The following is a 26,856-nucleotide window of genomic DNA, read 5'->3' as shown; positions in this document are numbered from 1 at the left end:
GGCAGGCTGTGCTGAATGCTTGTCCTGCCGGTACTTCACCCTGCTACTAATGGTCCTGGGTCTCTTGGCCCTGTGAGTTTGATGGGCAGCCTGGGACACTTAGAGCCAGAGTTTCCTTTCCACTCCACATTTAGTCCTTCTCCTTGGTTTTCACTCTCTCTCTCTCTCTCTGTCTCTCTGCTTCTCTGTGTCTCTTTTTTCACTCTGCAAGGGGCGGAAGGACATATGCTGGGGCGCCTCAGGTTAGCGACATGGTTGTCATTTGTGGAGCCATACCGCCATCAAGTGGAAACCGTTTGTGGCAAGGGGGGGGGCGGGGGGTAGGGACAGCTGGGCAGCAGTGCTGGGGAAAACCAAGGGGAGGGAAAGAAGAGATAGGGAGGCGGGGGTCCTGAAGGTGAAGCTGGAGAAGGAACTCCTGCCCGGCACTCCACCCGTGCCCCTTCTAAGATTGGCACCCTGGCTCCAGCCCTGGGGAAGGGTCTCTGAAACAGAGGGCAGGCAGGGGCACGCCGCCATGGGTTCCTCTGACAGGCTCCAGGGACTGCCAGGCAGAAATGGCCCCTCCCCCAGGACCGGGGCGGGGGTAGGGGGGGTGGGGGCTCCCAGTTCCCAGGGAAGAAAGGGGCCTGCCAGCCCGCAGTTGCCCCACACAGGGGCACCCCGTCCCCTCCACCAAGGAGACCGGAGTCAGTGGCCCGCAGTCTCTGCCTTCAGTGGCCAGCGGCTTCCCGTAGGCCCACCGCAAAATGGCTGACGGGGAAGCTCCGCCCCCCCCTTTCCCTGGGCTGCTTGGTCTGGGGGCTGCCTGGCGCCTGCTTTCTTCCAGGGCCCCTAGAGCGCCAGCTTCCTCAAGAGCTGCCGCTGGCAGGCACAGTTCCTTCTGGGCCTCTGACCCGGGGGGGGGGGGGGGGGGGGGCAGAATCCACTGAGCCCAGCACATCCTTGCTGATCCCCGGGCACGGCAGAAGAGGAGCTTGCGTCCCTTGCAGCCTGGGGTTTTCAGAAACAGTTTCCGCTGGATGGCACTGTGGCTCCAGAAATGGCACTCACCCTCTTCCCCGCTGCCCCAACCCCACCGCCATAGCCTTCCTCTCCCTCCTTTCCCTGCCAGAGAATCCACCAGGCCCAGGAGCACCCATCTCACCTTCCCTTAACTTGGTCACTTTGGGGCAGACTTGCCAGAGCAGCCAGCCTCTCTCTTTCCTCCCTCCCTCCCTCTGGCTTCTTCTCTGGGTAGGGGGTGCCAGGCAGCACAGAGCCCATCCTCAAGAAATCCCACCTGTGGGGGTGGGGAACGGTTGCAGATTCCTCTGTGCATCAGAACATGCCTCCTAAGCAAGAGCTTGGGCCTCTGGCTTGTGTGCCCTCCCCGTGCGCCTAAGCAGACAGCTCCCTTGTGGCCATGGCGCCAACCTTTGCATCAAAAGCGGCCAGGTCCAGCAGGGGCCCAGACGTCCTTGGCCCACCCTGCAGACCGGGCTCAGGTCGGGTGCCAGGAGGGGCGCCTCGGCCTCCGGCTACCTGCCTCCCTGGCCCCCAGGCCCTCCTCTCTGGCCAGGGGTGAGCTATTCCGGCTGGGATTCACAGGTGGCTCTCCCGGAGGGCCACGCGCCTTGCTCCCGGGAGCACAGCGTGCTCACTGGGATGCAGCGGCTCCTCCCTGTGCCTCGCTTCGGGGTCTCTCCAGCCACGGGCATGGGTGGCCAGGCTCGGGGGGGGCTTCGATTCGGCAGCGAGAGCATGGCTCCCTGTCCTGCCCAGCTTTTCTGGGCCGCCGCCGCCTTTTCGCCTTGGCGTGGGAGTGAAGGTTGAGGCTGGGGTGCCTGGGCGGGCGGGGGCAGGGGCTGGGTGGGATAGGATGCCTTGGTCTCATCCCTAGATCTCTCTGCTCCTCAAGCTGATCTCTGGTGCTTGCCAACTCTGCGGCCGGGGAAACACATGCCATGGCGGTGGACAAAGTATGCCCCCACTGTAGGTTGTCCGGGCAGACTCGCCAAAGCAGGGAGCCTGACTGACGGAGCAGGGCCTTTAGACAGAGAGCCCCGTGGGATGCAAAGCCGCGGTGGTCACGGTCACCTTGCTGTGAAGGTTTCCTACCCTCCCCCTGACCCTCAGAGCCTGGAGAGTACTGCTCTCCGGACACTCTGAATGTGGTCTTCCTGCCCTTGTCACGACAAGTCTACCCGGATGCGTGGGCCGCACTCTGGCAGATGGGTCCCTTCACCGGATAGGGGGTGGGGAGGGCAGCTTGCTGTCCCCCGGTCAGCCCTTGTGCATGTCACCACCCAGTGAGGCGCGCAGGAACTGGAGCCTTCCAAGTATGGGCGGTGGGTGGCCAGAGGGTGGCGGTTCATTCCTTTCCTTTCACTTTCTGCTCTTAGCAGGAAGAGCCTTCTGGTGGAGACAGCTCTGTCGTCCTCTTCTTCTTGGCCATGGGGGGTGCACCTTTGTGGCAGCAGGCGGCCTCGAGGCAGGCTCCACTCTTTTGCCCTTAATTGACGGGATATGAAGGTCATCTTTTGCGTCCCTCTCATTCACCCAAAGCCATCGGGGATCATTCTCTGACAGGAAACATGGTCAGGAGCCCACCGCTTGCAGAATACCTCCTGGCTTTCCATCCCTTCCAACTGTTCTTGTGGAGCCCCTGCATGTCCAAGTGTGAGCCAGTAGGGGCCTCTGCAAGTGGCACCCTGTCTCTGTGTCTTCCGGTCCAGTCACGGGAACACAGCAATGTGGATGTCAGTGCGTATGCGCCCGAGGTCTGTGCCCTTTGCACATGCCCGCCCCGCCTCACACAGGCAGACACCCTGGGAATCCTGTGGGCAGCTTCATACACGCACAGGCAGCGGCTCACACACACACACACACACACACACACACACACACACACACACACACGGGTAGGCACTGACACTGGCCACAGAGAGCGAGAGGGGGGAGAGCGAGAGAGAGAGACAGACAGAGACAGAGAGAGAGAAAAAGAGAGAAAGAGAGAGAGAGAAGAAAACCCCCCCCCCACACCAAGACACGTTGGCTCAAGCACACTGACAGGTGCGCGCGCACACAGGCACACACCCGCGGGCAAGAGACTGCCCGCAAACTCTCCCATCTGGCCTCTCAGTCCAGTGCGGGCAACCCTTCTGTGCTCCCAGGCTGGGTCCAGCTTGGCAATCGACTGGGCCACTCTGGCCTCCTCTGGAAAATGAAGGAAAGTGGTCTGGCGTCACATCGTCACATGGGCCCTGGAGGCGGGTGTGAAACCGCAGGGTCCTGGGTAAACCTGGGTAAATAGGGACACCACTGTGGAGTAGAGGCAGAGGGAGTCCCCTGTGGAGCCAGGGCCCTGTGTGGAGCCAGGGCACTCTGAGGTATTTGGTGGCCCTCCCCAGGCCCCCCTCTGAAGGCCATGCCAGCCTTGCCCAGACTCAGACTTGAGTTAGTTGCTTGGTGTCCCCTCTGAGGGAGACTCCTGCCTCCAGTCCGGTGGCCGCGGGGTGGGACCTTCAGGCCCTTCCTGACTGGGTCCAGGCTTCCTCCCATCAGGCCGAGGTGGTCACCTGTCCCCGAAGCTCCGGGTTTGGGGAGGAGGCCCAGCCTTGCACTGTAACATGACGCGCCGGACGGCACCCACCGTGACCGGCACGTAGCCGAGGGGGAGCGGGCCTAAGACGGGAGTCCTCCTGTGCGGTCACAGTGGCCTTGACTTCATGTCCTTTGCCTGTGAAGTCTTGAAAGAGTAGGAGCCCAGGGGTAATGGAGACGCCTGAAGGCCTGGGAAAGGCAGGCTGTGCTGAACGCTTGTCCTGCCGGTACTTCACCCTGCTACTAATGGTCCTGGGTCTCTTGGCCCTGTGAGTTTGATGGGCAGCCTGGGACACTTAGAGCCAGAGTTTCCTTTCCACTCCACATTTAGTCCTTCTCCTTGGTTTTCACTCTCTCTCTCTCTCTCTGTCTCTCTGCTTCTCTGTGTCTCTTTTTTCACTCTGCAAGGGGCGGAAGGACATATGCTGGGGCGCCTCAGGTTAGCGACATGGTTGTCATTTGTGGAGCCATACCGCCATCAAGTGGAAACCGTTTGTGGCAAGGGGGGGGGCGGGGGGTAGGGACAGCTGGGCAGCAGTGCTGGGGAAAACCAAGGGGAGGGAAAGAAGAGATAGGGAGGCTGGGGTCCTGAAGGTGAAGCTGGAGAAGGAACTCCTGCCCGGCACTCCACCCGTGCCCCTTCTAAGATTGGCACCCTGGCTCCAGCCCTGGGGAAGGGTCTCTGAAACAGAGGGCAGGCAGGGGCACGCCGCCATGGGTTCCTCTGACAGGCTCCAGGGACTGCCAGGCAGAAATGGCCCCTCCCCCAGGACCGGGGCGGGGGTAGGGGGGGTGGGGGCTCCCAGTTCCCAGGGAAGAAAGGGGCCTGCCAGCCCGCAGTTGCCCCACACAGGGGCACCCCGTCCCCTCCACCAAGGAGACCGGAGTCAGTGGCCCGCAGTCTCTGCCTTCAGTGGCCAGTGGCTTCCCGTAGGCCCACCGCAAAATGGCTGACGGGGAAGCTCCGCCCCCCCCTTTCCCTGGGCTGCTTGGTCTGGGGGCTGCCTGGCGCCTGCTTTCTTCCAGGGCCCCTAGAGCGCCAGCTTCCTCAAGAGCTGCCGCTGGCAGGCACAGTTCCTTCTGGGCCTCTGACCCGGGGGGGGGGGGGGGGGGGGGGGGGGGGCAGAATCCACTGAGCCCAGCACATCCTTGCTGATCCCCGGGCACGGCAGAAGAGGAGCTTGCGTCCCTTGCAGCCTGGGGTTTTCAGAAACAGTTTCCGCTGGATGGCACTGTGGCTCCAGAAATGGCACTCACCCTCTTCCCTTGCTGCCCCAACCCCACCGCCATAGCCTTCCTCTCCCTCCTTTCCCTGCCAGAGAATCCACCAGGCCCAGGAGCACCCATCTCACCTTCCCTTAACTTGGTCACTTTGGGGCAGACTTGCCAGAGCAGCCAGCCTCTCTCTTTCCTCCCTCCCTCCCTCTGGCTTCTTCTCTGGGTAGGGGGTGCCAGGCAGCACAGAGCCCATCCTCAAGAAATCCCACCTGTGGGGGTGGGGAACGGTTGCAGATTCCTCTGTGCATCCGAACATGCCTCCTAAGCAAGAGCTTGGGCCTCTGGCTTGTGTGCCCTCCCCGTGCGCCTAAGCAGACAGCTCCCTTGTGGCCATGGCGCCAACCTTTGCATCAAAAGCGGCCAGGTCCAGCAGGGGCCCAGACGTCCTTGGCCCACCCTGCAGACCGGGCTCAGGTCGGGTGCCAGGAGGGGCGCCTCGGCCTCCGGCTACCTGCCTCCCTGGCCCCCAGGCCCTCCTCTCTGGCCAGGGGTGAGCTATTCCGGCTGGGATTCACAGGTGGCTCTCCCGGAGGGCCACGCGCCTTGCTCCCGGGAGCACAGCGTGCTCACTGGGATGCAGCGGCTCCTCCCTGTGCCTCGCTTCGGGGTCTCTCCAGCCACGGGCATGGGTGGCCAGGCTCGGGGGGGGCTTCGATTCGGCAGCGAGAGCATGGCTCCCTGTCCTGCCCAGCTTTTCTGGGCCGCCGCCGCCTTTTCGCCTTGGCGTGGGAGTGAAGGTTGAGGCTGGGGTGCCTGGGCGGGCGGGGGCAGGGGCTGGGTGGGATAGGATGCCTTGGTCTCATCCCTAGATCTCTCTGCTCCTCAAGCTGATCTCTGGTGCTTGCCAACTCTGCGGCCGGGGAAACACATGCCATGGCGGTGGACAAAGTATGCCCCCACTGTAGGTTGTCCGGGCAGACTCGCCAAAGCAGGGAGCCTGACTGACGGAGCAGGGCCTTTAGACAGAGAGCCCCGTGGGATGCAAAGCCGCGGTGGTCACGGTCACCTTGCTGTGAAGGTTTCCTACCCTCCCCCTGACCCTCAGAGCCTGGAGAGTACTGCTCTCCGGACACTCTGAATGTGGTCTTCCTGCCCTTGTCACGACAAGTCTACCCGGATGCGTGGGCCGCACTCTGGCAGATGGGTCCCTTCACCGGATAGGGGGTGGGGAGGGCAGCTTGCTGTCCCCCGGTCAGCCCTTGTGCATGTCACCACCCAGTGAGGCGCGCAGGAACTGGAGCCTTCCAAGTATGGGCGGTGGGTGGCCAGAGGGTGGCGGTTCATTCCTTTCCTTTCACTTTCTGCTCTTAGCAGGAAGAGCCTTCTGGTGGAGACAGCTCTGTCGTCCTCTTCTTCTTGGCCATGGGGGGTGCACCTTTGTGGCAGCAGGCGGCCTCGAGGCAGGCTCCACTCTTTTGCCCTTAATTGACGGGATATGAAGGTCATCTTTTGCGTCCCTCTCATTCACCCAAAGCCATCGGGGATCATTCTCTGACAGGAAACATGGTCAGGAGCCCACCGCTTGCAGAATACCTCCTGGCTTTCCATCCCTTCCAACTGTTCTTGTGGAGCCCCTGCATGTCCAAGTGTGAGCCAGTAGGGGCCTCTGCAAGTGGCACCCTGTCTCTGTGTCTTCCGGTCCAGTCACGGGAACACAGCAATGTGGATGTCAGTGCGTATGCGCCCGAGGTCTGTGCCCTTTGCACATGCCCGCCCCGCCTCACACAGGCAGACACCCTGGGAATCCTGTGGGCAGCTTCATACACGCACAGGCAGCGGCTCACACACACACACACACACACACACACACACACACACACGGGTAGGCACTGACACTGGCCACAGAGAGCGAGAGGGGGGAGAGCGAGAGAGAGAGACAGACAGAGACAGAGAGAGAGAAAAAGAGAGAAAGAGAGAGAGAGAAGAAAACCCCCCCCCCACACCAAGACACGTTGGCTCAAGCACACTGACAGGTGCGCGCGCACACAGGCACACACCCGCGGGCAAGAGACTGCCCGCAAACTCTCCCATCTGGCCTCTCAGTCCAGTGCGGGCAACCCTTCTGTGCTCCCAGGCTGGGTCCAGCTTGGCAATCGACTGGGCCACTCTGGCCTCCTCTGGAAAATGAAGGAAAGTGGTCTGGCGTCACATCGTCACATGGGCCCTGGAGGCGGGTGTGAAACCGCAGGGTCCTGGGTAAACCTGGGTAAATAGGGACACCACTGTGGAGTAGAGGCAGAGGGAGTCCCCTGTGGAGCCAGGGCCCTGTGTGGAGCCAGGGCACTCTGAGGTATTTGGTGGCCCTCCCCAGGCCCCCCTCTGAAGGCCATGCCAGCCTTGCCCAGACTCAGACTTGAGTTAGTTGCTTGGTGTCCCCTCTGAGGGAGACTCCTGCCTCCAGTCCGGTGGCCGCGGGGTGGGACCTTCAGGCCCTTCCTGACTGGGTCCAGGCTTCCTCCCATCAGGCCGAGGTGGTCACCTGTCCCCGAAGCTCCGGGTTTGGGGAGGAGGCCCAGCCTTGCACTGTAACATGACGCGCCGGACGGCACCCACCGTGACCGGCACGTAGCCGAGGGGGAGCGGGCCTAAGACGGGAGTCCTCCTGTGCGGTCACAGTGGCCTTGACTTCATGTCCTTTGCCTGTGAAGTCTTGAAAGAGTAGGAGCCCAGGGGTAATGGAGACGCCTGAAGGCCTGGGAAAGGCAGGCTGTGCTGAACGCTTGTCCTGCCGGTACTTCACCCTGCTACTAATGGTCCTGGGTCTCTTGGCCCTGTGAGTTTGATGGGCAGCCTGGGACACTTAGAGCCAGAGTTTCCTTTCCACTCCACATTTAGTCCTTCTCCTTGGTTTTCACTCTCTCTCTCTCTCTCTGTCTCTCTGCTTCTCTGTGTCTCTTTTTTCACTCTGCAAGGGGCGGAAGGACATATGCTGGAGGGCCTCAGGTTAGCGACATGGTTGTCATTTGTGGAGCCATACCGCCATCAAGTGGAAACCGTTTGTGGCAAGGGGGGGGGCGGGGGGTAGGGACAGCTGGGCAGCAGTGCTGGGGAAAACCAAGGGGAGGGAAAGAAGAGATAGGGAGGCGGGGGTCCTGAAGGTGAAGCTGGAGAAGGAACTCCTGCCCGGCACTCCACCCGTGCCCCTTCTAAGATTGGCACCCTGGCTCCAGCCCTGGGGAAGGGTCTCTGAAACAGAGGGCAGGCAGGGGCACGCCGCCATGGGTTCCTCTGACAGGCTCCAGGGACTGCCAGGCAGAAATGGCCCCTCCCCCAGGACCGGGGCGGGGGTGGGGGGGGTGGGGGCTCCCAGTTCCCAGGGAAGAAAGGGGCCTGCCAGCCCGCAGTTGCCCCACACAGGGGCACCCCGTCCCCTCCACCAAGGAGACCGGAGTCAGTGGCCCGCAGTCTCTGCCTTCAGTGGCCAGCGGCTTCCCGTAGGCCCACCGCAAAATGGCTGACGGGGAAGCTCCGCCCCCCCCTTTCCCTGGGCTGCTTGGTCTGGGGGCTGCCTGGCGCCTGCTTTCTTCCAGGGCCCCTAGAGCGCCAGCTTCCTCAAGAGCTGCCGCTGGCAGGCACAGTTCCTTCTGGGCCTCTGACCCGGGGGGGGGGGGGGGGGGGGGGGGGGGCAGAATCCACTGAGCCCAGCACATCCTTGCTGATCCCCGGGCACGGCAGAAGAGGAGCTTGCGTCCCTTGCAGCCTGGGGTTTTCAGAAACAGTTTCCGCTGGATGGCACTGTGGCTCCAGAAATGGCACTCACCCTCTTCCCCGCTGCCCCAACCCCACCGCCATAGCCTTCCTCTCCCTCCTTTCCCTGCCAGAGAATCCACCAGGCCCAGGAGCACCCATCTCACCTTCCCTTAACTTGGTCACTTTGGGGCAGACTTGCCAGAGCAGCCAGCCTCTCTCTTTCCTCCCTCCCTCCCTCTGGCTTCTTCTCTGGGTAGGGGGTGCCAGGCAGCACAGAGCCCATCCTCAAGAAATCCCACCTGTGGGGGTGGGGAACGGTTGCAGATTCCTCTGTGCATCCGAACATGCCTCCTAAGCAAGAGCTTGGGCCTCTGGCTTGTGTGCCCTCCCCGTGCGCCTAAGCAGACAGCTCCCTTGTGGCCATGGCGCCAACCTTTGCATCAAAAGCGGCCAGGTCCAGCAGGGGCCCAGACGTCCTTGGCCCACCCTGCAGACCGGGCTCAGGTCGGGTGCCAGGAGGGGCGCCTCGGCCTCCGGCTACCTGCCTCCCTGGCCCCCAGGCCCTCCTCTCTGGCCAGGGGTGAGCTATTCCGGCTGGGATTCACAGGTGGCTCTCCCGGAGGGCCACGCGCCTTGCTCCCGGGAGCACAGCGTGCTCACTGGGATGCAGCGGCTCCTCCCTGTGCCTCGCTTCGGGGTCTCTCCAGCCACGGGCATGGGTGGCCAGGCTCGGGGGGGGCTTCGATTCGGCAGCGAGAGCATGGCTCCCTGTCCTGCCCAGCTTTTCTGGGCCGCCGCCGCCTTTTCGCCTTGGCGTGGGAGTGAAGGTTGAGGCTGGGGTGCCTGGGCGGGCGGGGGCAGGGGCTGGGTGGGATAGGATGCCTTGGTCTCATCCCTAGATCTCTCTGCTCCTCAAGCTGATCTCTGGTGCTTGCCAACTCTGCGGCCGGGGAAACACATGCCATGGCGGTGGACAAAGTATGCCCCCACTGTAGGTTGTCCGGGCAGACTCGCCAAAGCAGGGAGCCTGACTGACGGAGCAGGGCCTTTAGACAGAGAGCCCCGTGGGATGCAAAGCCGCGGTGGTCACGGTCACCTTGCTGTGAAGGTTTCCTACCCTCCCCCTGACCCTCAGAGCCTGGAGAGTACTGCTCTCCGGACACTCTGAATGTGGTCTTCCTGCCCTTGTCACGACAAGTCTACCCGGATGCGTGGGCCGCACTCTGGCAGATGGGTCCCTTCACCGGATAGGGGGTGGGGAGGGCAGCTTGCTGTCCCCCGGTCAGCCCTTGTGCATGTCACCACCCAGTGAGGCGCGCAGGAACTGGAGCCTTCCAAGTATGGGCGGTGGGTGGCCAGAGGGTGGCGGTTCATTCCTTTCCTTTCACTTTCTGCTCTTAGCAGGAAGAGCCTTCTGGTGGAGACAGCTCTGTCGTCCTCTTCTTCTTGGCCATGGGGGGTGCACCTTTGTGGCAGCAGGCGGCCTCGAGGCAGGCTCCACTCTTTTGCCCTTAATTGACGGGATATGAAGGTCATCTTTTGCGTCCCTCTCATTCACCCAAAGCCATCGGGGATCATTCTCTGACAGGAAACATGGTCAGGAGCCCACCGCTTGCAGAATACCTCCTGGCTTTCCATCCCTTCCAACTGTTCTTGTGGAGCCCCTGCATGTCCAAGTGTGAGCCAGTAGGGGCCTCTGCAAGTGGCACCCTGTCTCTGTGTCTTCCGGTCCAGTCACGGGAACACAGCAATGTGGATGTCAGTGCGTATGCGCCCGAGGTCTGTGCCCTTTGCACATGCCCGCCCCGCCTCACACAGGCAGACACCCTGGGAATCCTGTGGGCAGCTTCATACACGCACAGGCAGCGGCTCACACACAGGCACACACATGCACTTATAGGGACTGGCATGTAGTGACTTTTCCGGCGGTTGTCACTTCCAGAATCACAATCACAAAGGGGCACACACACTTTTGTACACGCACAGATATGCGAAAACCCACACCTCCTCAGACATATGGATTTCCCACACTCTCCAGCTACTCAGAAAGGCACACACCTTTTGTCCAATGACTAATAAATGTTAGGAACATACATTTGTAGTGTTGCGTAAGAGCTATATTTCGCATTTCTTCTGGTATAATGTCTTGAAGTGGGAAGTGTTTGTCACAATGAGAGTAGCTGGGCAGCAGTTGTTTAGAAAGTATTTCATGTTTTAAAGAGATAGCTTCCTTAGTCGTCCTTGCGTAAAGCTGGAGAAGGAACTCCTGCCTCAGCTTCACATTTTTTCCTTTTCATATTGACAGCCTGTCATCACATCTCTGACACTATCTGTGAAAATAAGGGCAGAAAATGTGACCAAAATGCAGTTCTCTGTGTACCACTTAGTTCTCGACGTGTAGTCATATTATGTATTCATCCTGTGCAATCATATTGGCCATTATTTTTGTCCTTTTTTAATTTTTATTCATTTTTATATTATTTTTTTATTTTGGCATGTTATGGGGGTACAAATTTTAAGGTTTCAGAAAATGCCCTTTCCCCCTCCCCCTATAATTCTGAGTTTCCAGCGTGACCATCCCCCAGGTGGTGCACATCTCATTCATTATGTATGTATACACCCTCCCCCCTCACCGGATGGTGCACATCTCATTCATTATGTATGTATACACCCACTCACTCTATTATTGTAATACTTATGTGTCCACTTAGGTGCTGCTCAGTTAATACCAGTTTGCTGTGAGTATATGTGGTGCTTGTTTTTCCATTCTTGGGATACTTCACTTAGTAGTATGGGTTCTAGCTCTAACCAGGAAAATATAAGATGTGCTATATCACTGTTGTTTCTTAGAGCTGACTAGTACTCCATGGTATACATATACCACATTTTCTTAATCCATTCTTGGATTGATGGACACTTGGGTTGTTTCCACAGCTTTGCAATTGGTAATTGTGCTGCTATAAACATTCGAGTGCAGGTGTCATTTTTGTAGAGTGTCATTGAATCTTTTGGGTAGATGCCGGATCAAATGGTAGATCCACTTGTATCGCTTTAAGGTATCTCCATACTGCTTTCCATAGAAGTTGAACTAGTTTGCAGTCCCACCAGCAGTGTAGGAGTGTTCTTCTCTCTCCGCATCCACGCCAGCATTTATTGTTTGGGGACTTTTTGATAAAGGCCATTCTCACTGGTGTTAAGTGATATCTCATTGTTGTTTTGATTTGCATTTCTCTGATGATTGGAGATGTTGAACATTTTTTCATATGTTTGTTGGCCATTCATCTGTCCTCTTTTGCATCCTATGCATCTGATAAGGGGCTAAGAACTAGAATATACTTAGAACTCACGAAAATCAGCATGAAAAAATCAAATAACCCTATTAAAAAGTGGGCAAAGGACTTGAACAGATACTTTATGTCCTTTCTGTGAGTTGTTTCTTAATGTTCTTCATTGAGAAACATACATATAATTCACCCCCCATCTTCTTCCAACACTGAAGAATTGTTATGGTTTTTTATTTGTTGTGTTGTAATGTTGTGCACATTCTTCCACAGTATGATATTGCAAGAAGTTTGTAAACTTTCAAATGAGAGAATAATCAGCACTGTTTGTCACTTGTTCAACTAATATGTATCTTTTCTTGATATATTACCACAATGGCCCATCCTGCACTTGCATACTGACATTGCTGAGAAAATTCATATAGGGATCCTGACAAACTTTGTTTCCTTCCAAGTCTGAGTGGTAGATATCATTATGTTTCACATAAAATTTTGGTTTCTTATCTTCATAATTATTATTTTTCCTTCTTCTGTTTGTTCTTCTACTTCCTTATAGTGTAGTATGAAATACATCATCATTTGTTTTGAAAATTTTGATTTTTTAAACATTATTTAATGTTTTTTCTACGTATCCAAGTATTCATTTTTTCTGATGGATCCAGGCTGAGTTTTTATGTTTTCATTCATTGAGTAGAAGTGATACTGTTTAAGTTGTATTTTTGTCCTAAAATACATTACTGGTCACATCATTTTTTTGTTATTTATTTTTTCAATTATGTTATTTTTTCTTGTTTCTGTGCAGGAGTAGAGGTTTGCATTTATTATAGCTTCTCAGGTTATGTAAGAGTCTTAGTCTCTGCGTTAAATTTTAATATTATAAGTGGATAATGTTCTACTAACCTCTTTGGTGGTTCATTTTTTGTTATTATATTATATATTATCAGCCTTTTCTTGTTTACTGTTTAATTCATTGAAATCACTTACGATATCTTTTTTTATGCTGATCACCTTAGAGCAAAGATAATATTGTTGTGTATCTCTTGCCTTTAGTTAATCAAATCAGACAGTTATATATATATATAATATCGATTTTAGTGTAATCAAATCTAGCAGGTAAGAATAATTTATTGTTCATTACATTTTAAAATATTTATTTTACAAGTTACACTTTTAAAGTATGTTTTTTATATCTAAAATATAATTGTAGCCACATTGAGGAATGTATTCTGAAAATAGTGATTAAATTAACATGCCAACATAAAATTAAAATTTTATAATGTATATGATTTGATTTAGCACATTGTCCTCAGCCATCATGAATATATGATAGCCATCAATGAAATCTTGACTCTTTTAGAGAAATAGATATAATTAAATTAGAAGAAAGAAAGCACTGCATTTTAACTCAAAAGAGAATATCTGGAAATAAATTTCAAACATATTTAGCAAAGGTTAATTTCACTGGTATACAATGACTTCCTACAGAGATTACTTTAAAGAACAATTTATTTTTCCACATGGAAGTATGAAAATATTATCACATGAAAGGGAATATGGATGACTGAATTCTTACAAAATCGTATCCCTGCTTTTTAAATTATGTTGATACATAATTAATCAGACATATATCTTGTTTAATTCATCATTCTCAGAAATTTAAAGTGTAATAGCAGGTTGTTCTCTTTGAGGTGCTTAATCTGCCTTATATATTGATAATAGGAGAATGGTTCACTGTAACTTTTAAGAGAATATTCTGAAAATTGTTTTACCCTCTTGTTCAGCAGACTGAGAATATATTTAAATATTTGTGAAAACATTTGGTAACAAGCTCAATTCTCTTCATTTGGAGAATTACTGACTAAATTGTGGTGTAATTTTGTACCGATATTTTCTAAAGCATTTAAATCTATATGATTACTATGAGATATTATTGAATAAAATCATGTCAAATAATATGTATAATGTGAACATATTTTTTTTGAGACAGAGTCTTACTCTGTTGCCTGGGCTAGAGTGCCATGGTGTCATCATAGCTCACAGCAACTTCCAACTCCTGGGCTCAAGCAATCCTACTGCCTCAGCTTCCCAAGTACCTGGGACTACAGGCATGCGCCACTATGCCCGGCTAATTTTTTCTATATATTTTTAGTTGTCCAGCTAATTTCTTTCTATTTTTAGTAGGGCTGGGGTCTTGCTCTTGCTTAGGCTGCTCTCAAACTCCTGAGCTCAAACGATTCGCCCGCCTTGGCCTCCCAGAGTGCTAGAATTAAAGGCATGAGCCACCGCACCTGGCCTGAACATATTCTTATAACAAGAAACAGGAAGCCTTGCATATTTGTAAGTATATATCTGTTTATGATTCTGTGGTTATGGAAAAAATTGTGAATCATACACACCACACTTTTAATATCTATTAACTTCCACAGATTGGGAATATTTTTGTTAGAGGAGATTATTAATCTTATCTTTATACATTTTACATTGTTTCCTTGTTTCAATGCCTATGTATTCCTTTTCCAAATAGATTGTTTTTAAAATAAACATTCAGACTTCATTGTGAAGAATGACAGGAGAATTTTGGAGATATCTCAAAGAGCTAAAAATAGATACCATTTGATCCAGCAATCCCACTACTAGGCATTTACCCAAAGGAAAAAAAGACATTTGATAATAAAGACATCTGTACTCGAATGTTTATGGCAGGACAATTCACAATTTCAAAGATGTGGAAACAACCCAAATGCCCATAACTACATGAGTGGATTAATAAAATATTGGTAACAAGCTCAATTCTCTTCATTTGGAGAATTACTGACTAAATTGTGGTGCAATTTTGTACCGATATTTTCTAAAGCATTTAAATCTATATGGTTACTATGAGATATTATTGAATAAAATCATGTCAAATAATATGTATAATATGAACATATTTTTTTTTTGAGACAGAGTCTCACTCTGTTGCCTGGGCTAGAGTGCCGTGGTGTCATCATAGCTCACAGCAACTTCCAACTCCTGGGCTCAAGCAATCCTATTGCCTCCACCTCCCGAGTAGCTGGGACTACAGGCATGCGCCACCATGCCCGGTACATTATATATCATGGAATACTACTCAACTACGAAAAACAATGGTGAACTAGCACCTCTTATATTATCCTGGATAGAGCTGGAGCCCATCCTTCAAAGTAAAGTATCACAAGAATGGAAAAACATGCACCACATGTACTCACCATCAGATTGATACTAACTGATCAACACTAAGATGCTCACATGGAAGAAATATTCATTGCGTGGCAGTCAGGTGGTGGTGGTGGTGGTGGTGGTGGTGTGTAATCTCACAACTAATAGATGCATTGTGCACTCTATGGGAGAAGGGCAAGCTTGTAGCTCTGGCTTGGGAGAGGCCAAGACATTATATGTAACCAAAATGTTTGTAATCCCATAGTATTCTGAAATGAAAAACATAAATAAAAATAAAACTTCATTGAAAATATTTTAAAATTTAAAGTTTTCAAAAAATTTCTTTGGAAATTATTTCATTAATTGCTTTGAAACAAATTAATCTCTGAAACTTAGGAAAAATATTTGTTTTAGAAATCTAACATGAGCACAATATATTCCAGCAAAATATATCACAAATTAATGCCTTATGAATTTCAAAATGCTTCTCAGAAATAAAACATTGTACAATTCTAGGAAGTATATAAAATATAGCTAAATCTTGATACATTTCACAATATGAAGCTGAAACATCATAACTGTCTTTTCCTTACATCTTTTGTTCAAGTCAAAGTCTATTAAATTTTTCAGTTGTCCTGACTTTTGTGAAAATGGTTATGGCAATACTTTCTTAACTTAATTTTGTTAGATTGTGTTTGTTCTTGGGAGTACTCACAAGCAGAATCTAAAAGGCAGATTTTTGTTAACTCTTTATAAATGGTTGGAAAAGACCATTACATTCAACCAAAAACTGAATTGGGATCTGGCTACAGAAATTACTTTGCTATGCTTTGAAACCCAGTTCCCAGACATCCTTGAGAATTTTTAAAAATTATAAATTTGTCACCTATAGGTCAGTGATTAATATAATGTTTTGTATTTGGAATTTAACTTTAATTAACTTAATCACTTTAGAGTGCATTTTTAAAAACCACAAATGAGACTTGGATGTTTTGGCTCCATGGCCAAAACTTATGGCCATAAATGAATTTTTTTATAGTTTGTGTCCTTTTAATAAACACACTTGCATAGTTATAGTACAATTTTGTAAAAATTAAAACAGATTATCTCATGCCAAGCGTGCCCAGCATTTGCACAATCTCAAAATCTTTAATACTATAGTTTTCAAGACACACAAAATAAAATTTTAAGGCAAAAACATCACTTTGCAACAATTTAATAATTTATTACATTACAGTAGCATCACAGCAGCATCCAATAATGCCACTTTAGACAAAGGTCTCTTAGTATTTCCATTATATATTCTATTTACAAGAATTCATAACTTGATAAAATTCATTCTAAGAAACTTGGCAAATAAAGCTTTGGACTGGAATTGGCATTTCTTTCTCGACTTTTCCTTCCCTGAGTTTCTTTCTTTTAAACTACAGTATTCATATTTTATAATGTTTTAAACCACTTTAAAACAATAAAATAGCAGTTACACTTTTTAATAGTTGTATTATTTTAAGACGACTCTTTAAGATAAAGTTTTAGAGAAACTATATAATGGATAGGGTTGATTTAAATTTTCAAATTTTCTGAAGATCAGCTTTGGTTTTAGAACTGATTTTCTTCATTGCTGGAAAACCCATCAGGTTTAATTAACTTTAAAAATGATTATCACATATTGTAATCTTTAAATAAACAGGTATTTTGATTCTTCACTTCCTACAGGAATTCAAATTTATTCCATTGTAGTCTCATTTTACAATTCCGTGTTTCTGATAAACTCTTTCCTTCTAATGTTGCCTTCTAAGCAAATTGAAAGCGGCCTTATAGTGAATGAGGAAGAAAATAAATATGTGGCTGAATGAGGTATTGCAAAGAATTGCATGCACTTTTAAGAAAGACTTATTATTATATGTCATATAATTTTGTTTCTTTTTTTAGCTTATATATGACAAAATACCTATACAAAGAGTGGTATTTCAGTTGATACAGTAAATTTATTTTCCAGACTGAAATTCAGCTTAAATATGCTAATATGTGACTTAATCCATAAGTGCCTGATGAACACATTATTTTCAGATTGATTATAGATGCTAAGCTCTATCTGAATGTCATTCCTAAAAATTTATATTTATCAGTGAAAAAGTGAAGCAATTTGAGCTATAAAAATACTTTTGGGCACCCGGGTCCTGGACGGAAGATGAAATGGGGGGAGCAGCGTGGAGGCAGGGCCAAAGGCGAGTGTCCATGAGCAGAAATGGTTTCTTTGCATGCCCGGGGTTCCGATCCCCAAAAGACAACCGCCGTTGCGGAGGAATTGCTAATCATTATTGTGCTGAATGGGACTGTGTAACCACAAATGACGGGGAGTGGAAATGGCAGGTGGAACCTCGCCTTGTTGAAATGTCCTATGTCCAACCTTGTACCAGAGACAGGTATGCTGAGGACTGTAACCTAATAAGGGTAAAATTTACAGAGGAAGGAAAGAGAGATAAGCGGTGGATAACAGGACTCTCGTGGGGGATATGCCTCTACCGTAGACCATACCTTTGCTCACTGATGTATATCAAACTTAAGGTTACCCTGCTCCCAGTAGCAGTAGGACCCAACCAGGTACTACATCCACGGCCAGTCACTGTCTGGCCCGGACCTGTGGCACCCCGTACCCCCTCCAACACAGGGATTCCCCAAACACAACCGACTGGCACAGGCAGTCCCCGAGGCTCATTGTCCAATGAGGAGCCTACAGATCCCCTATGGAAAATGCTGACAGCAGCATACGAGACACTAAACCGTACAAATCCCAATGCCACAAAGGCCTGTTGGTTGTGCTATGATGTAAGGCCCCCCTTTTATGAGGCGGTGGGGTTGGCCACTTATTTTAACCTCTCTTCAGAAGACTCCCCTAAAACGTGTCAATGGGACCGTAGGGGCCCTGGACTCACCCTCCAGTCGGTTCTTGGCAAAGGTACCTGTCTAGGAACGGTGCCTCCCAGCCATGCACAACTCTGTGCCGAGGGTAACAGGACAGTAGATCGATCTGAAGGGACAAAGTGGGTCATTCCTGGGCCAAGTGGATGGTGGATTTGCTCCCAAACCGGTCTGACCCCTTGCCTTAGTCTATCCATTTTCAATGGGTCTAAAGATTACTGTATAATGGTGTTAGTGTTCCCAAAAATAATATACCACACTGAAGAGACAATGTATGAGGGCATAGTAGGGCGAAGAGTCACTAACCTAATATTTGAAAGAAAAAGAGAGCCCATCACAGCCATAACCCTGGCTACTCTTTTTGGCTTAGGAGCGATAGGAGCAGGAACTGGTATCTCTTCTCTAGCAATGCAGCAAAGAGGGTTTCATAGCCTGAGGGCAGCTGTTGATGAAGATATAGCAAGAATAGAAGAGTCGATCTCGCACCTAGAGAAGTCACTAACCTCCCTATCCGAGGTAGTGCTCCAGAACCGGAGGGGGTTAGATCTAGTGTTCCTCCAGCAAGGAGGACTGTGTGCTGCCCTCAGAGAAGAATGTTGTTTCTATGCAGACCATACGGGAGTTGTTAGAGAATCTATGGCTAGGGTCAGAGAAGGACTCGCCCGCTGCAAACGAGAACACGAACAGCAAGCAGGCTGGTTTGAGTCCTGGTTTAATAGTTCCCCTTGGTTAACTACGTTGATATCTACCCTACTAGACCCACTCATTATATTACTCTTAGTCCTCACGTTTGGGCCTTGTCTAGTTAATAGACTGGCGACATTTGTAAAAGAACGGATAAACACTGTCCAACTACTAGTATTGCAACAACAATATCAGCAGCTACAGTCAAGGGATATAGAACTAGAGCACCTAAGAGACCTTGAGGATGAGCAGGAGTGCTCGTCTGCTACCTAGAGAAAGGGGGGAATGTAGGGCGGAGGAATTTGTAGGACAGAGGAAGGGCAGAGGAGTTTTTCCAATTGTCGGGAATTTACTTGGGTGGGGCAATGAGCTAACCGCAAACCTTTGCTTCTGGTCATTGCTTGCTTGCTCCACCGCTGTAAGGGGAATTATGGGATGAGGTCATTGAAGCACGGGCGACTGGCCCATAAGGCAATAGAGGGCAACCAACCCGCCAATTATTTCAAAAGGCAATAGTGGGCAACCAATCACTTTAAAGGTCAACGCATGATCCGTGAGTAGTCGGCATGTGCGCGGCTTGTGCACCATGGGGATAAAAGGCATGTCGTTGTTACGGTCGGGGTCCTTGCCTGCGAGAGTGGCCACTGCGTTGGTTCTCTGGGGCTTGGACCCTGGCTAGCCAGAAAATAAACCTCCTCTTGTGTGATTGCAAAAAAAAAAATTTTTTTTGAATAATTTATCAGTATATTAGGTAAGTCCAAATCCAATCTCTTTAGATCTCTTTAGATTTGGCTCGTTGCCTGATCATACAAAATTTCACTATTTTCCAAGGAAATATATAGGAAGTAATTATGGAACTGAAACTAGTTTTATATAAAATTGTTTATTTACTGTTAATGTATTAACCTTTTACTGAAATGCAATGGAATATGTGCCAAAACATATGAAAACCTTATGTAAAAAAAGGCGTCAATTGTCATTTGGGGAAAGGTACACATTTTTTGATGATCCTAGGTAATAGGTATCACTACTAGAGCCACACACTTCTTCAACCAACTTCTTTTGGTATATTCAACTACAAATTTCTAAGTATGAGACTACTTTCATGTCTAGTTATACACCATAGCCCAGTTAATTGTCCCCTAAGTCAGGTTGTAGAATTTGCAAGAAACCAGGTACAGTAACTTTTGTGGTTAGCTTTATAAATTTAGGGTGCTTATAAAAAAAACTATATAAATAACCTATAGGAATAATCATCTGAATTCCTAAAGGTAGAGAATAAAAAAAACTAAATGTTTTTCTTTAATCTGTTGTTTATTAAGCAATAAACTGAAAGAACTTTATTTCCATAAAAGGTTTTGTTTTCTGTTTTATCTGCTTTAGAAATCATAGATACAAAAGGGTCCAGGAGCCTTGGATATAAAGAATGTCCATGGTTTATAAATATTACTTTAATTGAAGTAATCACATCAATTAATGGAGAAATCAAAATATACCCTTTTCTCTAGATTAACAAGACACTTCTAAGTATGAAAACTAAACTAAAACGCTCATCGGTGAGGTAATATTCAGTCTGGGTTGTGAGTAACTTGGGTAATGTCTTCTAATGATTTTTATAAAAGCATATTTCTTTATTCATTGATATTTCTTTATTCAATCTATCCCATACTAATGTGCCACATTTTATAAATGTAATGCCTTTGCTCAACTATATTATATACTCAAATGTAATCTAAATTTAAACTGATTCTTTAAGAAAAAATAAGTATTCTATAATATTGTGAACTGTTTAGCTTTATTGAAATATTTAAGAGAAAGTGCCTCACTGCTAAAGTGCATTTCTGTTTTAGATTTTCTGCATAAAGTTTATCTGTACCTGTCAAAAAAATAAAATAAAATAAACTTAGAAGACAATTGATATACAGTATTATAACATTTAAAATATATTCATAAATCATTAGTACTCATAATATGTAAAACACTCTTGTACATTAATACAAAACACAAACAATCTGACAGAAAAAATAGTCACAGAACTGGTGGTTCATAGAAAAAAATATATAAATAGCCAATAATGATTACAAATTTAGTTGACTTTACTATTAACCCTTTATATTTGCCAGAATGAAAAGTTTCCATAATTCTCAGTCTCAGTTTTAGGAAGAATGTGGTGAAATATATACTTTCTATGAAATTGTAAATTTTAAAAGTATTTTAGCAGTGTCAACATTTTAATGTTTGTGTACTTTGACTTCTCCATTTGTGGAATGGATGGAAAAATCCTATATATGAACAAATCAACTTCATTGTTTATAATAAAGAGAATTTGCAAACATACTAAATACTTTGCAGCAGAAAGGATTTGATAAATTCTGCTATAATAAAATGTAATATTGTGAGATATTAGAAATATTGGGGTAGATCTATTTTGGTATAGAAAATCATCAAGACATTTTTAATGCTTAAAAACAAATTTCAGAAGAGCATGTATGGATGATCTAATTTATATTAAAAACTCCCAATCTAAAACACTATATTACTATAAGTATTATGTATGTGTATATTTAAATACCTAGACAGAATTGATACCTATGTTTTCTTCTGGAAATAGGACTGAGGAATAGTAAAATTTGGTGGCAAGAAGACTTTTGTCTATGATTTTTGAATTATATACAGTTTGATTATATTCATGTAATACTAGTTTCATAAATAAATATACATTTTCTAAATAATATAAGTGTGTGCCCAAGGACAATGTGGTAATAATGGGCTTGGTTGATCAATTATGGAAGCCTAGTAAAACAAGAGTCACAGAGGTAGACTTGCCAGCACTTTTCTGGGGGAAATATGCCTGGGGTGATTAAAGAAATATCTGTTCAACCTGATAGATAAAGGATGCAGTCAAATCTATTAAGTACCAAGCAAGATGCAGATTATCAGCATCCTATGACCTTGATTTAATGTTTATCAAAGCCTCTTCTAAAAATGTTTCTTCCCCAGTATCCTGATTCAAAGGGAAAGGAGTATGCAGTATGTTACCTGCTCAATAGATATATCTTACCTGTATAATAACTGCATTTCCCATTATAAATTAATAAATTGTACTTCTCTTTCTGTATCTTTCAGTCAACTTATGATGTAATCAGAGGGATTTCACTTCCTGAATTTGGATGAATTCTAGGACATGCACAAGATCATTTTGTAAACCTCTAAGATTGTAGATCCATGGCCTGGATCATGGTGAACTCATCAAAGCAAATAATGCCTGTAAGATCGTCCTGCAGCAGCCAATCAATGTTCTCTTTTGGTGACACCTAGTCCTTGATGTATAACTGTAAATTCCTATAAATTTATTAAGGTCCCAATAAATTTTGTCTCTAACTGATGTGTTACATCTATATGACTACTAGCTAGTAAATTGTGAATTTTAAATAAATATTTTCTAAGAACTCCAAATATAAAATATTATTAAAATTGGTGTCAAAATATGACCTTTTTTGTACAAATGGTCATCCATTCATTGTAGTGTGAAAGGGGAGGAAGGGTAAAATCAGAAAAAGAATTAATTTCTCAGTATATTTTCTGCACTTTACTCTCAGCTTTTCTATGATATCTATATCCTGTCATACTAATCCTCATCACATAATCTTCTACATCTTAACAATTTTCCTGGTAAAGATGTTTAGTGTGCTTATTTTTTATATTTTTTCCACTTTTATTCCAAAATTTCCAGTATCAAATAAATAGGATATCCTATTTTAAAATATTTATTAAAATTATGGTGAAAAATATAAGGACAATGGGAAAACTTCAGTCAGCAACTTTCAATATTTCATGTAGTTCTTTAATTGTTCAAAAATTGGAAATTTATAGAAAAGTTGCATATAGAACATAAAAATTGTCTGCCAGGGAGGCATAAAGCAGAACTATTATCTTCTAAATTCCAATTAAAGATAAATATATTTTTCAAAGAATATACAATATCTGAAAATGTCAGATAAACATGGCACATATATTAAAATGTGAAATAATCAAATAATTTGTTCAATTAAATAATTGAAGCTGAAATTATAAAATAAATATTTAGAGAGATTTTGAAATCTGACTATTTGACTTAGTCCCTTGAAATTAGCCATTGGCCTCAGAATCAAAGAATCTGAAAAATCACAAATGGAAGTATACTACATGTATACTTTAGAATTAGGCACCCAGCATATTCTAGATAATTATTTTAAAGATAGTAGGATAGCAATAATTGCACTTTAGAGTTTTAAAATTTTTGAGTGTCTTTCATTACTTCTGTTGATTGAAGACTAAGTTTTATGAAATCAGAACTACCACGTCAGCTTTCTTTGGGCTTTCATTTGCTTGAAATATAGTTTTATATCCCTTCACCTTGAGTCTGAATGCTTCTTGTGCGTTAGATGTATTTCCTGAAGACAGCAGATACTTGCCTTGTGTCAATTTATTCATTGGTCCAGCCTATATCTCTTTAGTGGGCACTTAAAGCCATTCATATTTATTGAAAGAATTGATAAGTGGGGCAGATTTCTGTTCATCCTGTTAAGTTGAACTTGGTTGCTTTGATTTCTCTCTTGAGCCATTGTGGTATCTGGACTTTGACCTTTAGCTTTTCTTTTCCTTCCTTTTATTTAATCATATTACGGGAGTACAAATATGGTTAGGGTTACAAATATAGTCCCTGCTCCCCTCCCTCCCCCCCCCATGTGCCAGAGATTCAAGCGTGTCCAATCCCCCGGTGGTGCACACCGCACACATTATGTAAGTACACACCCTTCTCCTCCTCCACCCTCCCGCCTGCCCACCACCTGATGAAAAGTTTTTTTTTTTTCTTTTTTGTTGGTTTTTGACATTTTGGTTACATTGTATGTCTATGCCTCTCCCTAAGAACGGTTAGGGTTATGCCCTTCCCCTCCAAAATGCTCGCCACATCCATAAGATTGAGTCCCCCCCACAGAATCCCTGGTGAACATTAACACCATTTGAGAACCATAGTTTTAATCAGTCAGTACCAATTTGATGGCGAGTAGATGTGGGGCCCATTTTCCATGTCTTGTGTCGCCTCACTTTGGATAACGGGTTTAAGCTTAATCCAGCATAGCATAAATGGTGCTAGCTCACTGTAATTTCGTAGAATTGAGTAATATTCCATTGTGAGCATATACCACATTTTATTTATCCACTCATGAATTGATGGGCACTTGGGTTGTTTCCATGACCGTGCAATAGTGAATTGTGCTGCCATAAACATTCAGATGCAGATGTCTTTATAATAGAATGTCTTATGCTCTTTTGGGTAGATGCCCAAACAATGCTGGGTTGAATGGTATATATATATTTTTTTCATATTATGGGGGTACAAATATTGTTAGGGTTACATATATTGCACCTGCCATTCCTCCCCACACCCAAACCCCTCCCCCCGCCTTACCAAAACATCAAGCATGTCCTACTCTCAGGTGATGCTCATCGCCCTATTTTGTAAGTGTAAATTCTTCCCTTCCTTCCCCTATTTCTAGCTGTTTGAGGTATCTCCAAATTGTTTTGCACAAAGGTTGCACTAATTTGCAGTCAAACCAGCAGTGTAAGAGTGTTCCTGTCTCTCTGCATCCTCGCCAGCATTTGTTGTTTTGGGATTTCTTGATATAGGCCATTCATACTGGGGGTAGGTGGAATCTCATTGTGGTTTTGATTTGCATTTCTCTGATGATCAGAGATGCTGAGCATTTTTTATATGTTTGAAGGCCATTATTCTGTCTTCTTTGGAGAATTTTCTGTTCATTTCCGTCGCCCATTTCTTGATGGGATTGATTTTTTCTTGTTAATTCTTTTGAGTTCTAGATATATTCTTGTTATTAGACCATTATCAGAGATGTAGAGAGCAAATATTTTTTCCCACTCTGTGGGTTGTCTATTTGCTCTACTGATGGTTTCCTTGGCTGTTCAGAAACTTTTTTATTTGATCAGATCCCATTTGTTTATTTTTGATGCTGCAGTGATTGCCTTGGGGATCTTCCTCAAAAATTCTTTGCCTAGACCAATGTATGATAAGGTTTTCCCAACATCTTCTTATAGGATTCTTAAGGTTTCATGCCTTAAGTTTAAGTGTGTTATCCATCTTGAGTGAATTTTTGTGAGAGGTGAGAAGTAGGGATCCTGATTCACTCTTTTGCATGTAGCTAAATGGTTTTCCCAGAACAATTTATTGAAGAGAGATTCTTTTCCCCATTGTATATTTTTGTCAGCTTCATTAAAGATTAGATTACCATATACTGATGGTTTCATCTCTGGTATCTCAGATCTATTCCAGATATCCATGCTTCTGTTCTTGTGTCAGTCCTAGGCTGATTTAACTATTATTGCTTTATAGTACAGCTTGAAGTCAGGAAGACTGATTCCTCCCAGTTTGTTCTTTTTATTTAAAATTGCTTTGGCTATATGAGGTTTTTTCTGGTTCCATACGAAGTGAAGAATTATTTTTTCTAGATCTGTAAAGAATGCTGATGGTATTTTCATGGGGATTGCATTGATTCTGGAGATCACTTTAGGTAATATTGACATTTTAACTATATTGATTCTACCAATCCATGAACAAGGTAGAATTTTCCATCTGTTTAAATTTTCTGCAATTTCTTGTTTTAGTGTTTCATAGTTCTCCTTGTATAAATCTTTTGTATCCTTCGTTAAGTATACTCCTAGATATTTAATTTTCTTTGGGGCTATAGTGAAAGGTATTGCATTTTTGATTTGAGTTTCTGCTTGATGACTCTTGGCATATTGATTTTATAACTTGAAACTTTATCAAATTCAGTTATCAAATCTAGGAGTCTCTTGGAAGAGTCCATGGGGTTTTCTATGTATAATATCATATCAGTGGTGAAGAGCCAGAGTTTGTTTCATTTGCCCCCACTTGAATGCCTTTAATGCCTCTCTCCTGCCAGATTGCTATTGATAGGACTTCAAGCACTATGTTGAATAGGAGAGGAGATAGTTGGCATCCTTGTCTAGTTCCGGATCAAAGGGGGAAAGATTTTTATTTTTCCCCATTTAGAATGATGTTAGCAGTGGATTTGTCATAGATGGATTTGATAAATTTAAGGTATGAGCCGTCTATGCCTGTTTTGTTAAGAGGTTTTATCATAAAGGTGTGTTGGACTTTGTCAAATGCTTTTTCTGCATCTATTGATAGAATCATATAGTCTTTGTTCTTGATTTTATTTATGAAGTGAATTGCATTTATAGACTTGCATATGTTGAACCATCCTTGCATCTCTGGAATAAAGCCCACCTGGTCATGGTGAATTATTTTTTTGATGTGCTGCTGAATTCTATTCGCTAAAATTTTATTTAGGATTTTTGCATCTGTATTCATGAGGGATATTGGTCTGTAATTTTCTTTTTTTGTTGTGTCCTTTCCTGGCTTTGGTATCAAGGTGATATTGGCTTCATAGAATGAGTTAGGAAGGATACCATCCTTCTCAATAGTGTGGAATAGTTTCTGTAGTATAGATATGAGTTCATCTTTGTATGTTTGGTAGAACTCTGAAGTGTAGCCATCTTGCCCGGGACTTTTCCGTTTGGGGAGATTTTTAAATACTGCTTCAATTTCTGAGCTTGAGATTGGTCTGTTCAGGAATTCTGTTGCCTCCTGGATGAACTCTTGGAGGCTGTATGAATCCAAGAATTTGTCCATTTTGTCTTCGTTCTGTAGTTTTGGGGCATATAGTTTTTTTATAATAGTCAAATATAATGTTTTGTATTTCTGTGGTATCTGTTATGATCTACCCTTTTCCATTTCTTATTGAGTTTATTAGAGTCCTTTCCCTTAGGGTCCTTGTCAATCTAGCAAGAGGGCCATCAATTTTGTTTATTTTTTCAAAAAACCAGCTTCTGGTTTTGTTGATCTTTAGTATAGTTCTTTTGTTCTACATTTCATTCAGTTCTGCTCTGATCTTTGTTATTTCTTTTCTTCTATTAGGATTGGAAATTGTTTGCTCTTCTTTTTCCAATTCCTTACACTAATTCATTAGGTTGTCGGTATCTAAGCTTTCTGTTTTATGAATTTGAATGTTAAGTGCTATTAGTTTTCCTCTCAGGTAAGCTTCTGCTGTATCCCACAGGTTTTGGTAAGAAGTATCACCATTATCATTTTGTTTGAAGAAATTCTTGATTTCCCTCTGAATTTGTTCCTTTACCCAGTAAATTTTCAATAATAGAT

General features: G+C 45.7%; 1 protein-coding gene across 4 annotated transcripts in view; it reads left to right on the top strand.

Moving 5' to 3' along the window:
* Positions 1-21,998, top strand: part of NBDY (negative regulator of P-body association) — a 74,303-nt gene extending 52,305 nt beyond the window's left edge. The window contains exons 3-4 of one of the 4 annotated variants that reach the window (XM_075999698.1): positions 14,016-14,171; positions 14,781-21,737. In XM_075999698.1, the coding sequence (XP_075855813.1) occupies positions 17,208-18,890 (1,683 nt within the window). In that variant the 5' untranslated portion in view covers positions 14,016-14,171; positions 14,781-17,207 and the 3' untranslated portion in view covers positions 18,891-21,737. The other 3 variants (XM_075999697.1, XM_075999700.1, XM_075999699.1) reach the window with 3 other exon arrangements.
* The last annotated feature ends 4,858 nt before the right edge of the window (positions 21,999-26,856 follow it).

The sequence above is a fragment of the Microcebus murinus genome, unplaced genomic scaffold (genome assembly GCF_040939455.1).
Source record: "Microcebus murinus isolate Inina unplaced genomic scaffold, M.murinus_Inina_mat1.0 scaf001_hap2_Mmur4.0, whole genome shotgun sequence".
NCBI classification, from domain to species: Eukaryota; Metazoa; Chordata; class Mammalia; order Primates; family Cheirogaleidae; genus Microcebus; species Microcebus murinus.
This window is presented reverse-complemented; position numbering and strand designations above follow the sequence as displayed.